The sequence below is a fragment of the Syngnathoides biaculeatus genome, chromosome 19 (genome assembly GCF_019802595.1).
Source record: "Syngnathoides biaculeatus isolate LvHL_M chromosome 19, ASM1980259v1, whole genome shotgun sequence".
Taxonomy (NCBI): domain Eukaryota; kingdom Metazoa; phylum Chordata; class Actinopteri; order Syngnathiformes; family Syngnathidae; genus Syngnathoides; species Syngnathoides biaculeatus.
In genome coordinates, this window is record NC_084658.1 from 5754909 (window position 1) to 5771828 (window position 16920).

Here is a 16920-nt window from a genome sequence, read left to right on the forward strand (position 1 = left end):
CTATATATATTACGCAATTTAAAAATCTTTCACAGAAAGTTGCCGCATCCGAAGCTCTTTCGGTGCATTTTAAAAATGTGCAAGAATCTACTATCACTAAGGGATTAAAAGGCTTGACTGCCACATGAGGAAACAGCACAACTTCAGCAGTAACTAAACATGAAAGGACATTGGGAACGACAGAGACTGAAATGATATGCGAGACTTTCTGAGGTGGTTGAATCCCAATACTTTAGTGGTTTCAGTGAACAGAAAGAGGATGGATAAAAACAAAAAAATAAACATTTACAAAGTTTTTCTGTGTGAATATATAATTTTTACAATGTAGTTGTGTGTACAGTATACCATCAGGCGTGGCTCGTGTATGGAAAAAAAAAATAAATAAAAGTGCTACAGATACTGGGGGAAGTCGATTAACCGGTACGTACTGTCGTCCAGAAAATACTGTATATCTAGTTAGAACTTCTCAATCTCACACAACAGCTCGGGGAACTTCCCTGGTAGAAAGATCACCAAGGTCCCTGCCTTAAGCAATTTATATTAGTCATTATAAGGGTCTTTTTGCCATTCTTTGTCTGGCCCCTCACATAGGAACCGTTTGTCATGGGTGACCCAAGCAGAGGCATGAAGCCCCCAACAACTTACCCCCGAGGATCATTGGGAGACAAAAACCCCTCAGTCACGAAAGTGTTCAGTTAAAAAAAAAAAAAAAAAATCTAGAGTATGACAAAACCACCTGTTGCAACAATTTCTTAAAACTTCAATTAAAAGTCACAAAAAGATATCATTGCTGAGTCTCTTGTGTTCAGTTAAAAAAATCTAGAGTATGACAAAACCACCTATTGCAAAATTATCTTAAAAGTTTAATTAAAAAAAGTCACAAAGATATCATTCCTGGGAAATGAAAACGCACCAGATAGACTTTTGTTCAACCCACATGCTTTCCTCATATGATCAAAGTAGACCAAGGTCCACTCAACTTCAATAAAATCTAGAAATGTCACCTGACCTTTACACGATTTCCTCCTAAGTCTGACATCATAAACACTGTCTGTGTGCTTTCAAGTGTGCTTGTCAAGCTGTTTAAAGACGTCTGCCAGCTAATCTTTATTTCATTTGTAGTGAAATAGGCAAATGTTTGATGCTATATATATATATACACACACACACACACACACACACTGTACATACCTGGACCGCAATGGGTGGTGTACATATAATTTTGAGCTGCAAGGCTGGTTTGACAAGAATTCAAACATTATGAACATCAATTTGTGTGAGATACAGCCTCCGCTGAACTCTTCAGCGTGACACACCCTAATTCAAACAGAACTACATGGGACATTTTCCATCCTAGAGGCAAAATACTCACATTTGTCATCAAGGCTGCAAAGGGACGATGATATTTTCTGTTTTAAACATTTGTAAACTCTTCTTTGTGAGTCATTTTTCATCCACGCAAAACCCTTAAGACGGCAGCTTCCTGAAAGTGAATTTCCATCTAGATGAGTGGTTCTAAACCTGGGTTAATTCAAACCCCAGGGGTTGGGTGAGTAAGTCTCAGTGGGTCGGCAGTGGTCACAAAATAAAAATTTTTCTCAGTGTGTGCATCACCTCCTTTTACCAGGTCGTACAATTTGTGACAACTCTCCAGAACAATAATGCTCTATGTCATTTGGTGTCAACAATTCATAGAAAAGTTTTGAGATATTCACACTGTTCGCAATAAAGTATCTTTGCAAGCAATGCTTTTTGAGGATGGTAGACGTAAAAATGAATGAAAAGACCAGTGCGCAAATTATATGAGTGGCACTAGCCAAGGTCAAGCCGAGCATTCCTGAACTTATCTCTGGAAGGCAACAGTACACAACAAAAAATTACACTGTTTTGCAGTAAATATCCATTGAGTTAGGGTTTTTAAAAATTATTTTACACTCATGATTTGCTTTTTTTGTTCTTTAAACACACTTTTGTGTGCAACTCAGCACACTTCATTTGCTGACAAATGTACCTTTGTTTTGAATTTGGGATTTTTTTATTTATTTTTTTAAATCAAATTTTTCCAGCAACAAAGGATTTAGTGAATTAACATATGAAACTTGCAGGCTTAGTATCTTCTAAAATTTAAGAAGTATTGCTCTAGAATTCAATGATTCTCGAAGTGTGGTACAAGTACGTCCTGTCTGGTGCACAGATGTCAAACTCATGGCTAGATCAGACTGACTGAATCATTTTATGTGGCCTGCAAAAGCACAAGATGTGTGTCAACTAATGTGATTCTGCTTGAATCAATACCCAAAATTCATCATATGCAATGAAGAATAATGTTGCGATTTTTCAAGCCAGTTTTTTGTTACCAAACACCTGCTGACACTAACTGGAACAATAGTTGAATCATCTATTATCCTTGAATTCCTCTGATTTCAAAATTAGTTATCCATCATTGTGTTGTGTACACATAATCGTATGAGTAGGCGATTGAACATTTATATAGTTTTACAATAACATCCCTCTGAGGGAAACCATTACTCCAATGTGGCCCATAACATTTAGGCATAACTTTAAAATCCCTAAAATAGTGGTAGATTCACTACGGAAACATGACGGTAAATACATTTTTATTCAACTTTATTGTTCAAATTTGCAAATCTCTGCCGTGCTTATGAAAAGTCATTTAATTCATTGGTTACCGAATGTTAATGTTGACCATTGTGGTGGTACTTGATGGAAAAAATATACATGTATTTGAGAACCACTACTCTGTAATTGTGAATTATCTGTCCTTTTAACGAATTACAATTCGTGTCTAATTCATGTCATGTTCAAAATTAAAATGTATCAGTATAAATCGATTTTCTGAAGCGTATTTTGGATAAAGGCGCATTGAATGTTTACAGTGCAATGGTGAATGATGTTTTACACTAAATGGCCACGTTTAAGTATGTTATCGTATGATTATAATTGCATCATTAGTGTGAAGGACACGAATGTATACAATTAGCCGAATGGCTACGCTAGCTTCAACAGGTGGCTCATCGGACAGGTAAAGTCGGCTGCTCAAAGTTGGACGGCTTCGTTGCAAATGATAAAAGCAGCAGGTGTGAGTTCTGTACTAGGCGGCTTCCCCTTAGCCAACTCCGGAATACCCGCTGAGGTTCGCTAAAGTCGGCTTTCCTTATTCCGTTGCCGTGTTAGCATCCGCGAGGTCCAGGTTAGCTTTTACATTTCAGCAGGAGCACCGAGGTCGTGCTCGCAAGTAGCGGGGACTTTCGTTGAATAAACGGTATGACCAAAGTATCACCAAAGTAAAACTAGAGAATAAGGAGGGAAGCTCATCATTAAAAAAAACAACAACAAAAAGTATCGTACCTGTACTGTTGGCTGTGTGTGAGGTTCTGTGGAACTGAATCAGCTGCCTCGCACCGTTCCTGCCACAGCCAGCCCCACTTAGGAACTGCCTCACCATAACAACCGGACTTGGAACCTCGCCTCCCGCTCTACGCCTCCGCTAGGCGGCGTCAAAGTCTCCGTGTCAGAAGGAGACAAGCGATAGCACAGACAAATAGCATCATCTATTGGGGAGATTCTAGAACTGAAAAAGAAATATAATGGGGAAAGTTTTTTTATTTATTTATTTATTAGCACAGTGGTGCCTCGTTCTTGACCACAATCCGTTCCAGAAGGCCGGTGAAAAGTGAAACTTTCGAAATCCAAACCACGTTTTCCCATTACAATTAATGGAAAATGAAATAACGTGTTCCAAACCCAAAAAATACTTTTTTAAAAGTTTTTTTTTTTTAGCTTTTCCTGATAATAAACTGCATAGTAGAAATACATGTATAGTTTAAATACTTCCATCAATCAATTTTCTTTTTCTGCCTATCCTCACGACAATCGTGGGGAATACTGGAGCCTATCCCAGCTGTCAACGGGCAGGATGGAAGTTTGAATATTTAAAGTTTCGTGGAAAGTTTAGACTCTTCCACAAATGTATAATAAGAACTGTTCCACCCCAAATTGGTGGTGCAGAGCGTAAGCCTACACCCTCGTATCAGATGGTTGCCAGTTCTTATCACTACCCAAACGAATGTCATTGTTGTGATTGACTAAACCTACTTTCTCTGCAAATGGATTGGAGGATCTGCAGGTACAGAATGGCAGCCACGCTGCTGTCAGACTGCTAGGAAACTGCAGGGAAACTGAATTTGCATAAGTAAAGTACTTTATCACTATACTGTGCAACTGATTAATGCATGGAATTTTAAAGTGTCTTTTAGTCTCTAGTAAAGCTTTATATACTGTGAAAGCATTATTGTTATTATGTTTCATCTCGGGACAAGCAGGATGCATCCCTGGATAGCTTTAAGGGGATTTTTCCCAAACACAATCGGCGAAAACTGTTGTTCAAGAAAGACACTTTCCCATTCATATAGTTGCCAATTCTTTTTAGGAATAGCCAATCCAGGCTGAAACTATCTGCGACACTCCAGAACACAGGAAGAGATGGAGTGGCCGTTTGTATTTAAATCACTGAGCACTTCATGGTGCATGCAAACAAACATTATGGCTTGTGAATGAGTGAGAGTTTTGCCTGCATGTTGGATTTCAATCTGACACCAAATGCTGCACATCAAATCCACCACATGAGTTTTTTGGGAGAGTTTTGAAGAACTGCATTAAAAGTGTTAAAATACACATACTGAGTGGAAACCACTAGAGGGAGACACTTTTGTGCGTGTGTCTGTGCAGGAGTTCAGAGAAGTAAATCACCAGCAAGTTGCAGCAGGTGATGAAGGTTAAGGAAGTTTTCAGAAAACCACTTAAGACTGCAAATGTCACTAAAGCCGCAAAGTCATGTGGTAAGGCCTACTGAATGAGTTTCATATGAATTTTTAAAAATCACAGGAGTCTGTGTACAAACATCATCTTCTTCTTTTCCTTTCGACTTGTCTAAAAAGTAAATAGTTGTACCTCTATCTTATGAGGCCTATGAAGTGGGGTCAATTCGTACAAGAAGTATTTACAAGAATTACTAGTCAGAAATTGGTATCTATTGTCAATATTTGGCATGTGAGGCATGTAAGGTGAGGTTAAATTTAGACGTTTGAATAAATTGGTCAGTATAAAAATATTTAACAAAAGTAACCACACTGGTGTGGCCATGGGTCAACCTCGGAAAAAGTTTGACTGAAGTAGCAATGTGCCCCCTAAATAGTATTTTTTTATTGCAGGGCTGTAAAGTGAGGTAAAAGATGAGAAGAAATGTTTGAATAAAAGGCCACTTGCTGTAATTGGTATGTATTAATATTTTCGCTCTAAGGAATTTAATGTGAAGTTATATGACCCTAGTGAGGATAAGCAGAACGGAAGGCGAATGAATGAATTTTGGGACATTATGAACAACCACTTTCTTTGATGTATTTATTGATTTGTTTTGCGATAAAATGCTTCAACATGTAATATTTGGGAGATTTCTCTGAATATGTTGCTGTGCCTTCTTATTTGGTATTGTGTTCCATCACTACTTGTTCTCTTGGATGAAGGGCGCTCTTGTGAATCTTGTTTCATCTCAACAAGGGTTTTTAACAATTTATAGAAAAATGTGTCAGAAGAATGTCGGGATGACAAAATAACTACTTGCCAAAAATTGTATAGATGTAGGTTTAGTCAAGATTTGCCATTTAAGTGCTGGAATGCATGAGAAATGTTATAATAACCACTTGTTAAAGTGAATTTGACCATTATGTACAGTGTGATTGATTCAAAGCATAACCACGAATATTTGATTTAACAGCCGTGTGAAGTCAGAGGAAATTGAGATTTTTGTTGATTCGTGGCTTTTCCAAGGGAATATTTAGCCCCTTTGACAAACCACTACAAGATTGTCCTTGTACAAGGTGTGAATGTTCTGTCCATCCCGAACACTTCGCAGCTTGTCAGCCCCCCCCCCCCCCAAAAACCCACAAATGGGTGTTGAATGGCCCCCCAAATCCACTCAGATGCTAAGCAGCTTCTCTACTTACTTGGTCGTCAGCCTGCCGACGGGGTTTCTCCTAATCCAACTTGTTTTCACTGTCTTGCTGGGAAACAAGAGTCGGCACATTAGCACTACGTTAATTGGAACAAAAGACGCGCATTCCCGAAACTCTCAACTTTCTCGGTTGAATGACTTACTGCAAAGTCCCCCCAAGAAGTCCAGCTGGAAGCAAGATCTCTGCAAAACTCGAGCCTTCCTTTGCTGCATCTGCTCATTCATTTAAGAAATAATTTGCGACGTATCGAGCTGTGGAACACGTTTAATTGTAAATATTGGAAAACAATATCAGAAAGTGTGTGATTTTTAAAATTGTACTAACTTGGTAATATATTGGTGGGTGTTATCTGCAAATTAGAGATTCCCTCTGGAAGAAATTGTGTATTGGGTGTAAGCTTCAATGGAAATTTGTACCCATATATACATATATTCGTCCTTTATAGAGAGCCTCCGGTATCAGTTTCAGTACAAAATTCTATTTGAAATAAAATGTTCATTATTTTTTGCACTTTCCCTGACGAAACGCACCGGCTGCGCGTAAATCTTTACGCGCATCTCCAAAATCCGCATCAGTTGTTTTGAAAGTGGGAAATTATTACCATAAAGGTTATATACAGGTTCTTAACATACCCCCCCCCCCCCCCCCCAGCAATCAGTCATCCTGCTCTCAGATAACGCGTCATTCTCTTCTCGATTACGCAGCGGGATTGACATGAAACTGTTAATTGTTTGCTCTTCAAATAGTCCGCCTGGAGCCAGCAGTCTGCCACAATTTAAGGACACACATCTTTGGCCGCCCTCCCCCAACTCCCCACCCTCTGTCCTCCTGTCCGAACGTGCAGGAAGCATCAGCATGACAAAGCACTGGCCAGGGCACAGCCCGATGGCACCGCCCGCTCGCAGCCACCTCGGAGACCACCACCTTGACTTGAGTTGTCCGCCCGGCCACGTAGCCCGGAGCTCCACCGTCCTGCCCTGGAGCCACCAGCACCATCCGGCTCAGATGGTCCCCCGGCACCCGCCACCGAGCTTCTCCAAGCCCGCAGCATTCCCGCCGCAGGAGCACACCAGCGGTGCATTCATGGATGATCATGTCGGAGCATCAGAGCCGTCGTACGGGAACGCTCGCGATGCCAACCCCAAACAAGAAGCTGACCCCCGGGAGACGTGGAGCGGCGAGCGCTCGAAGACCGGCGCAAGAGGCCCGAAGAAGAAGAACTATCAGCGGTACCCCAAACCGCCGTACTCGTATCTCGCGATGATTGCCATGGTGATCCAACGCTCTCCAGAGAAGAAGTTGACTTTATCTGAGGTAAACACAATTAGAATACAGGACCCAATGTCGCTTTGGCCGTCTTACGCACGTTGGATGTTTGAGTAAATGACTCAGGACAAATTGAAAGCATTAGAAAAAAAGATGTAAATGTTATGTCAATACACGGCAAGACAGAAAACAACAAAGCTTGTTGACACAATGCCAGTCGTGGCATTATTGGGTTTGCTGTGATAAGCCCAGTTCCACTCCACTGAACCCAGATGCTGATATGTAGCAAGGGGAGGATAAGATACAGCACTCGAGCCTCAACATGTACACTTTATCAAATAGGAAAGTAAACTGCTAATAACGCCAAGTTAAATTCGACATTGGTGTCATCTCATGCTATAAGTGATTTTAGAATGTGTTTTGCTGGTCTTGTTTCAGATTCTGAAGGAGATTAGCACCCTCTTTCCATTCTTTAAGGGGAACTACAAAGGCTGGAGGGATTCTGTGCGACACAATCTTTCTTCGTATGACTGTTTTGTTAAGGTTTGTATGGGAACACAATTGAATAATGCTCTCAAATTCCTCTGGAGTTGAAGACTACTATAATATTTTATCGGCAGTGCCTGGATTAATGTAACTGGACTGAGGTTGACAGTGTGACAAGTGTTGCAGCGTATTACCAAGTCACATTCAGTTGATACTATTACACAAAACATGTTTCATATTGATCTTCTGAGTCAAAAATAATTCATAATGTGGCCTAATTTTAAATTAGAATTATTTTAGTTTGGAATGACATATTAGTTGTTAAGAGATGCATATGGTTTAAAAAAAATCTTGTCTAAATGTCAAAATAATTCAAAATGTACATACACAGTAGTTGATAGAATGCTCTAGATCAGTGATTCTTAAATACCACTAGTGGTACACAGGCTCCCCCAAGTGGTTTGGGAAACATCTATTAAATTAAATACAAACAAAATGTATCAAAATTTAAACATGTGACACTCTATTCGAATAAACCTTGTAACTATGCATACTATGTGCCTCTTCAAAATTTCTGTTCAATTCACTACCAAATATAAAAAAATACATTCATTTGTCGTTAACTTTTAAGCCAAAAGGAAAAGTTGTATTAGTGCATTACATTTAAATTTAATCTCATTATTTGTAATACATTTTTCATTGAATAACAACGATAGTTTTTCTAGTTGTTCTTTATAGAAGTGCAGTGCTTAAAAGTGTGCAGTGGATTACAATCATAAATATACTGTCTACATGATCTTTATAGGATAATATATTGTTTGAATAAGTGCACTGTTTGTGTTCAAACTGCGTAACGTGTCTTGCAATAACACTTTTTACAGATTAAACCACTTTGAACTAATACATTACTGTATTATAATGTTGGTTATTTTGTGGTGTAAAAGGTTCACAACCGCTGCAATAGATTATGCAAGAAATTATCAAAATGTTTCCTCAAACATGGTCTATTGTTTTGCAATGCTTTTATGGAAAAACATCATGCATTCCTGCTCCAATTTTTGAAATCATTTTCTGCCATTTTCATGTAGCAGGAGTTGTTTAAAAAAAATAAGGGATCAGTTGACTGAGGTCATGGTCAGCATAATAATAATTTTTAGCATAACTATATAAATACGGTGCTTCAATTTACACATTCTTAACTCTTGCAACAAGATTGTTTGCTGGTCTTTTGGCCGAAACCTCAAACCATTTTCAAGATTCTATTCAGTTACTGTGAATAAATGTGAAAGGGGGTCAGCCCAGCCCAACTGGGTTGTCAGGTCCGAATATTCATGATTCATTTATACTTCCACCCTTGGGCAGGTGTTAAAAGATCCCAACAAACCTCAGGGCAAAGGTAACTTCTGGGCTGTGGAACTGAGCTGCGTTCCTATGGAACTCTTAAAGAGGCAGAACACGGCTGTGTCTCGCCAGGACGAGACCATCTTTGCTCAGGATCTGGCTCCTTACATCCTGCAGGGCCACAAGCCGGAATCCCAGCCAGCGCCCCCCACCGACCCAGTGACAACATTCCCTCCCACGAACCTCTCCCCACCCCAAGAGGACTTGTTCCGACCCAAGCTAGACTCATCCTTCGCTATTGACTCTTTGCTCCACAGCCTTCGCCCCAACAGCGGCTCAGGGGATGTGGACATGTGCTGTTGGGGTGAGACGGCACAACCCCAGCTGTCGTCCCCTCCGCGTCCCCGCTATGCCTCTTCTGCCCGCAGTGCTTCTGCCAGCTCGGCTAGCCCAGCCTCAACGTCCTCATCTTCCTCTGAGGAAGACTGGAAGGGGGGGTCCCTACATGGGAAGCGTATCTTTCCTGATGGTCAAGCCGTATCAGACGGTTATGAGGAATATAAACCCCCACTACATAAGTCAGCGCGGCGGGATGCTCATGCACCACCTTGGGAGTTGCCCACCTCCTACGCCAAATATGCCCCACCCAATGCAGTCGCCCCACCAAGCATGCGGTTCAGCAGTGGGCCTCTCATGCCCCTACATGGAGGACTTCCTCTTTATGGCTACGGGAGCTCTCATGTGGCGCCGGGTCACTTTCTCAGCCATAGTTACTGGCCCATCCTTCCTACCGGACGGGTTCCTGTCCAACCCCCACCGCTCATCATGGACCTGGACAACATGCTGCAGTCTGTGCCACCCAATAAGAGTGTTTTCGACGCACTAATGCCACCCAATCAAAACTCACATTACCAGCCACCCAGTCAGTACACCTTGCAGAATGGGTCATCCTTAAACCTGTACCCCCAGTACTGACTCCAGAGTTAGTGTCTTTTATGAACTGTCACTTTATTGCATGCAAACGATAATGACATTTCAGCCACTGAGGGCCAACTCTTAAACATGGACTTGCAGCTCCTTAAAACTGTGCAAAAGGTGCAAAAGTAAACAACCTTTAACTGTACAACCAAACATATCTACCTCAATCTTACACGGAAAATTTGCATTTTCTCACACAAAGCTTTCTCTTTGCACCTTACTTGCATGTTTTTTTTTTTTAAAAATTGGTAAGATTATCTTTATTGGACAGCGGTATGTTTTGTACAAACTTTTATGGTTGAGTGGAAAGGATAAGGCAGTAAATGGTGCATAAAATGAAAACCAGTGGTGCTACAAACTCATTTAATACACAACTTTTCTCCTGTTTTAATGGTGCATCGAAGGCACAGAAGGCCAGAATACATTAGACAGAACTTTTACATGCAAAGATAATTTATGGATTATAGAAGTTGTAATGTTCATTTAAATATTGCTCAGGGTTTTTATTTTTATTTTTTTTTTTTTTTAAAGGAGATGTCAGACCAGTACCTCATATTTGTGTTATTGACAACGTGGAGTTTGCCCTGTGGGGTTTATTTGCACTCTTTTGAAGTTGGGATTGTCTACCAAAAGAAACTTTGTCTACCTGTATCGACAGCTAAATATTTTTGTTTTTAAAAATAGATGGTCACCCTTCAGCCTCAATTTTGTCTCTGGGGCTGAACTGTATCAAGAATGTCATGGTGCTGAACAGGGTCTATAATAAAATGCTGTTTTAGTCAGATTGTCATTTTAGTGTTAGAAAAGGTAAACCTTTTCCCTCCCCATATTAATTAAAAATCTGACATTTGTTAATGTATTCTATGAATTAGAACTTTTTTGAGTAAAAGATGAAAAAATATATATTAATAGATTGTTGTGAGATTTCATCCTCAAGGCTTTAAAGCTATGGAAAATTTGAATGTTCTGGTTGCTTGCAAAATTATTTTGTCTTTTTACCATGCAGAGTTTTTTTTTTTCTATTATTACCATAGTTTGTTCTGATTAAACTGAAAATGTGTCTGCATTTTACAGAACAGTCTTGTAATTTTTACTTTGTCCAAAATTAGGCATGTTTGGTGTCAATGAGACCACAGCTCTTTCGAGCTTTGAACTGATAAACCAAAAGGAGATAATTGTGGGTAGGCTCAAAGGGGGGCACATCTCCAGTCTTCATCGTGCCACAGATGGTGTTTCAGTACAGGAATTGTGATCCATAAACAAGGAAACTATATCTTTGATCAACTGTCCACGGGCTCCGGATTGGAATTTGGAGCTCATGCAAAGAACCCATCTGATTTACATCCAAAATCCAGGAGCCGTCAACCTCCTGCTGCTTCCTCCGCAGTGGTCGCTATCTCTTTATCAGCAGCCTACGCATGCCTGCACTCCCTCACCATGCGTCCCTCTGCATCATTCCTCACCCAAAAAAGGGAGGAGGTGGGGGGGGGGGGCGGAACAACAACACCACCCCCACCTACTCCATCCAAGACAATGCTGGGCTACACCTCAGCAATCACACACACTTTTAGATGGATGACCTTTCCCCATTGTACTTGGTTACAAGAGTAACCACAATATTCAGTTTTTTCAAACCCCAGTTAGGGGGAATAAAGTGTTTAATAATTTTGGACTGTCCTATTTTTCCCCAAAAATATTCTCTAATACACAAACAGAATAAATGAAAATTTTATTCAACATGGGTCATGGACCAGGCGGCCCAGTGGAGCAGCTGCATTGACCTCACAGTTCTGAGGACCGGGGTTCAAATCCTGGCCCTGCCTGTGCAGAATTTGCATGTTCTCCCAGTGCCTGCATGGGTTTTCTCTGGGCACTCCGGTTTCCTCCCACATCCCAAAAGTATACATAAATTGGAGACTCTAAATTGCTTCCTCCCCGATGACAGTTGGGATTGCCTCCAGCACTCCTCCAACCCTCGTGAGGATAAGCTGCTCAGAAATAAAAGGGTCATGGGCTGTAATACATCTAGAAGTGGATGCCAATAAACGAATAGTTGCAGGAGTCGTCCCCCCCACCACAATAGTTAATACACAAATGACTCATTACTTGAAAATGAAAAAAGGTATAAATGGTGGAAGGTTTGCTGGTGACCCTAAATAAGTTTTTAACGCCCTTCTGGAAGTTAATCCTGTATATAATTAATGTATTTCAGCAATGTGCATACAATGTTCCCTCCCTTTATTATAGTTCACCTGTAGAGTCCTTTGTGTATTTAAAAAAAAAATACTAGCCTAAAACATTAAAACTAAAAAAAAAATGTAAAAAAATCTACAGTGTATGCATACATTATTTTCTAAGAGCTTAAAAAGTGTTTAAGTGTATACAAAGTGTCTAAGCGTATGGTTTAGGGTAACAGGAGGTTCATACGCCTTTCAAACAATGTAAATAATTTGATAAAAACGTGGTCGTCATGCGGTAGATTTCACCTATCGGGGGGGTGGTCCAGAACCTAACCCCCATGATAAACAAGGGATTACTTTACGTAATTCACTCACTGAAATTCTCGTGGGTACACCAGCCTTTAAAATATGTGGATGATAAACAATAATACCATTTCAGTGAGAGATCTGACTTTAATGTCTCTTCAATGTGCCACACGTCTTTGAAAGTCCACATTTGAACACAATTATGTAATTGCTTCAAATCACTCCACCTTTCCACCTGTATTTGCTTTACTTCTTCTCAGTCACACTCCCTCTTGGGCCATGCGGTATTCAAAGACGCTGCCTCTCTCAGAGAAAGTCTCATTCAAGCGCCTGCGCTTGGTCTGTGGTTTTCTATTTGTTTCCTCCTCCTTCCCATACCCCCCACCCCCAGGGGTATATAGGCAGAACATGTCCTGTAGAGGGAAAGAGACACAGGTAGTGTTGATTTAGCATAGGGATGCGAACAGAATTTTTACCAGGGGCCACATGAGAAAACCAGAATTGTGTCAGACTGCCGCACCATTGATAACTTGAATTCTCAACTTTGTCCTGGAAATCCTGAATATGGTCTCTCAGGACCCAGACGCTTTTCAGTATTTTGCCTTAGGCGGAGCCATCTGATGTCACGTACATCGGAGATCTTATCCAACATCAGAGAAAAATAGTCCTCAATCCACCTCGGGAGAGTGGAACGTTCTCAAATGCTCTCCTCTTTTCTTGAGACATATCAGCGCAACAGAGTCCAATAAGCCCTCGTTAATAAATTCACCGTCAGAAAACGCTCTAGTTCTTTGGGTGACATTGTGAGAAATGACATAATTTGTCCTGACGGCTGCATCTGTAGGTGTGCAACGTTTTATGGAAAAAAGACAAAAAAAATGTTGTTGTGATTGCAGTTTTGTAAGTAACGCAACAGACTCCCTTGCGCGCATCATGATAGGTTTCGGTATTCATCCTCATATTTGGTCATGTAGTGGTGATTCAAAGTGTAGTGTTTTATCACAGCGATCTCTGTACCACAAATTAAGAATACGCTTTACCTATGACTTCTGTAAAGAAGTACTTGGCAGTCCATCACTTGCTGCTGTTTACCGACACTCATGGCTCATGATCGCATGTGCGCCCACACTGAGTAAACACTAACGTAATGGTTTTCAAAATAAAAGCAACACAGTTGTACTGCCTGCACGGCATTCATATTTTTAAAATGCATTTTCTAGTTTATGATTGGCCTCACACGGACCAGACAGGTTCAGCCCTCTGGCCAGATGTAGAATGCCCACGTCTGATCTAGCACATGGGTTCCCAACCATCAGGCTGACACAGTTCAATGTCTTTCACACAAAGGAAAATTTCCTTGATCAGCTATGATAAACTAAGAAAAAAAAGCAACACACCAAAATGAAATTTATGGACAAAAACCCAATAGTCAAAACACAAGAAGTCATTATCAAAGTGAATGTGTAACCGCTATTCGTACAAAAAAAACAAAATTCCAACCCACAGCACTATACAATTAAAATATCAAACACATCAAACCGACAAATTATTATTTAGAAAAGTACGCCAATTATTAGTAAAATGGCATTTATGGCCATGACTGCAGCTCTACCAATCTATGGAAATTCACTCCCGTCACAATTTGTTTGAACATCCATATTTTTTTAAATTGTGTGAAAAACATTACAATTTATTGTTGCAAGTTATATAATAGGGTGCAACTAATTATCTTCAGTTTGTCAACATAATTATTACTCTATAATTGTAATGGTTAAAAATCATGACTTCAAAACATGTCAGTTCACTGCATTTGTTGCATCAACTGTGCACTGGTTGAGCCATTTGCAGCCAAATGACTTCTCTTGCATGCTCTTTTTGTGTTTTTGTATCCGCTATTGCTGCCAAAATGATACAAATTCCCCATTGCCGGACTAACAAAGGTTATCTTACACTATTAATATTTATGAGATTCATGTACTTTTAAATTTATAGGCCGATTTACTCAAGTGACATTAATTCATTCCAGTTTCTGGGCCCTGTGTTTATGTACCTGCATAGTGTTATCATATATTTCAGTGTTGTCCTCTTTGAACATGGACTAATTTGCCTGATTTTGTGCTCTTCAAAGTTGACTAATCTCCACTATAATGCGGATCCAGCGAAACGATAACTTAGCAACGGGCTTCCCCTACATCTGTTTCCCACCTTATCCTCCCTCTGTAATGGTTGGTTCTCAAAATGTAGTTTTTTGATTTTTTTTTTTTGTGGCGTCGATAATATATACACGATAGAATTATTGTCGTACCCCCGGTTGAAGGCTGACACTGGTCTTGCCACCCAGACTGAGCACTCTGCCATCAGCTCTTTGGAGCATGTTCAGTCCCGTGGCACCATCTTCACCTCCTGACCAGAAGAGAAAGAGAACACTGTCCAAAATGGTCACACAATTTAACATAAAGCCATTTTGAATACAGGTTCACTGTGTTTACCCTCAAGGCCATAGGGGCGCGTGGATCGCCTCTCACTTAGTACAGAAAGGACCACATTGTCCCTGAACAAGAGCTTCCGAATCACACCGTCTCCTCCACGGTATTTCCCTGCACCTCCTGAAGCGGGTCGCAAAGAAAACTGCTCCAAAATCACTGGGTACCTTATGGAGATGCACAAAACAATCAAGAAATTCACAAAATGATTGTTCCTCTTCACTTGTCTGGAGTGAACTGTTGATTATTTATGTTGTCAAACTACTGATAAAAACAAAGTGCTTAAGAAAGCTGCAATACTACATTATATGATGCTTTGATACTTGTTACACAGAATTTAATAAGAATATTATTATTGAAATAAGTATACCTATGTGAATGTTTTTCCACATTTCCACAGGTTATTTCAAGCTTTAGCAGGGACACCCAGACTCACTTTCCCCAGCCACTTCATTCAACAATTCCAGAGGGATCCCAAAGTCTTCCCAGTGTAGCCGAGAGACGCAGTCTCTTCACCATGTCCTGGGTCATCCCAGGGGTCTCTTTCCGGTGGGACGTGCACGGAACAACTCACCAGGGAGGCATCCAAATCAGATGCCCCAGCCACCTCATCTGGTTCCTCTCAATGCGGAGGAGCATCGGCTCGACACCGAGCCCCTTCCGGATGACCAAGCTTCTCCCCCAATCTCTAAGGGAGAGCCCGGACAAACTTATTTCGGCTGCTTGTATCTGGGATATTGTTCCTTCGGTAACAACCTACAGCTCGTGACCATAACTAAAGGGAGGAATGTAGATCGACTGGTAAATTGAGAGCTTTGCCTTTAGACTTAGCTCCCCCTTTGCCACAACGGACCGATACCAACTCAAGTCCAACCCACTGCCTGCAATGCGGACCAAACTCTGACACCGGTCGTACAGGGACCGAATAGGACGCATCGGGGGTTCAGTTCCCCATACTCCCAAAGAACCCCCCACGGGACTCCCCAAGGGACACGGTCGAACACCTTCTCCAAGTCCATAAAACAGTGTAGACTGGTTGGGCAAACTCCCACGCAGCCTCAAGGATCCTGGCGAGGGTGTAGAGCTGGTCCACTGTTCCAGGGCCAGGAAGAAAACAACATTGCTCCTCCTGAAAGAGATTCGAGTTCCTGACGGACCCTAATCTCCTGCAGCCCTGAATAAACCTTACCAGGGAGGTTGAGGAGTGTAATCAACCTGTAGTTGGAACAAATTCTCCGGTCCCCCTTCTCAAAATGGGGGACGTCCACCCCAGTCTGCCAATCCAAAGGCGCTGTCACCGATGTCCACGCGATGTTGTACAGGTGTGTCAACCAGGACAGCTCCAAAACATCCAGAGCCTTTAGGAACGTCATTTGTTGGACATAGCTGCTACATGCCGGCGTATCCTCTTCCCCTGTGCTTTGCGCTCCCGCTTTGGAATGCTTGGGCATGCAATTTTAGTGACAGTGAACACACATACCAGAATATTCCTCTGTCACAGCTGGAGGATCTGGGGAGTTAGTTTTGGTTTGGTGACAATGAGAGACAGTTTTCTTCTGAGAAGTTACTGTGGCAACGAGATTGAAGCAAATATGTTGTCAGACTGTGTTCTTGGTGCACCCACTAAGTTGAAGTGTGAACATAGTGGTATTGGGTCATCGTGGCAAGAATGTATGGCTTGTGCAGTTATGTCATCCAAGCTTCATCTCCATTCTATCCTCACATGTCCACCTCCCATGTACATTTTTGTTCTACAAAGGCCAAATGTAGACCATAAACTGCTGAAAGAGGCAACTACAGAGAGCCTTTGGTTGAAACCGGTGGGTTCTGGATTCGAGCAGAGGATCT

At 41.2% G+C, this 16920-nt stretch overlaps 2 protein-coding genes across 7 annotated transcripts in view; one reads left to right on the plus strand and one right to left on the minus strand.

The window, feature by feature from the left end:
- Nucleotides 1-3135: 3135 nt before the first annotated feature.
- foxh1 (forkhead box H1) lies at nt 3136-12573 on the plus strand. 5 transcript variants are annotated; one of them, XM_061804952.1, is made up of 5 exons: nt 3136-3154; nt 4750-4859; nt 6779-7346; nt 7737-7841; nt 9147-12573. In XM_061804952.1, the coding sequence occupies exons 2-5, from the start codon at nt 4855-4857 to the stop codon at nt 10098-10100; spliced, it is 1632 nt and encodes a 543-aa protein (XP_061660936.1). In that variant the 5' UTR covers nt 3136-3154; nt 4750-4854; the 3' UTR covers nt 10101-12573. The 5 variants fall into 5 exon arrangements, with proteins under 5 accessions (XP_061660936.1, XP_061660939.1, XP_061660937.1 ...); XM_061804955.1 differs by lacking the exon at nt 3136-3154 and adding an exon at nt 5232-5294 and having other exon boundaries at nt 4719-4859; nt 6877-7346; XM_061804953.1 differs by lacking the exon at nt 3136-3154 and adding an exon at nt 5232-5294 and having other exon boundaries at nt 4720-4859.
- oplah (5-oxoprolinase, ATP-hydrolysing) overlaps nt 5310-16920 on the minus strand; it is a 30520-nt gene continuing 18909 nt past the window's right edge. Inside the window, exons 26-29 of one of the 2 annotated variants that reach the window (XM_061804948.1) lie at nt 15079-15239; nt 14895-14992; nt 12817-13002; nt 5310-6283 (exon numbers count right to left, since the gene is read on the minus strand). In XM_061804948.1, the coding sequence (XP_061660932.1) occupies nt 12850-13002; nt 14895-14992; nt 15079-15239 (412 nt within the window). In that variant the 3' untranslated portion in view covers nt 5310-6283; nt 12817-12849. Of the gene's footprint in view, nt 6284-12716; nt 13003-14894; nt 14993-15078; nt 15240-16920 lie in introns of those variants that run through there. The other variant, XM_061804949.1, reaches the window with a different exon arrangement.

Bases quoted from the DNA above. Each gene is read 5' to 3' on its own strand.
- foxh1 (XM_061804952.1), top strand. The intron at 7,347-7,736 runs GTAAACACAATT...GTCTTGTTTCAG, and splicing joins AGAAGTTGACTTTATCTGAG to ATTCTGAAGGAGATTAGCAC. The intron at 7,842-9,146 runs GTTTGTATGGGA...ACCCTTGGGCAG, and splicing joins CGTATGACTGTTTTGTTAAG to GTGTTAAAAGATCCCAACAA.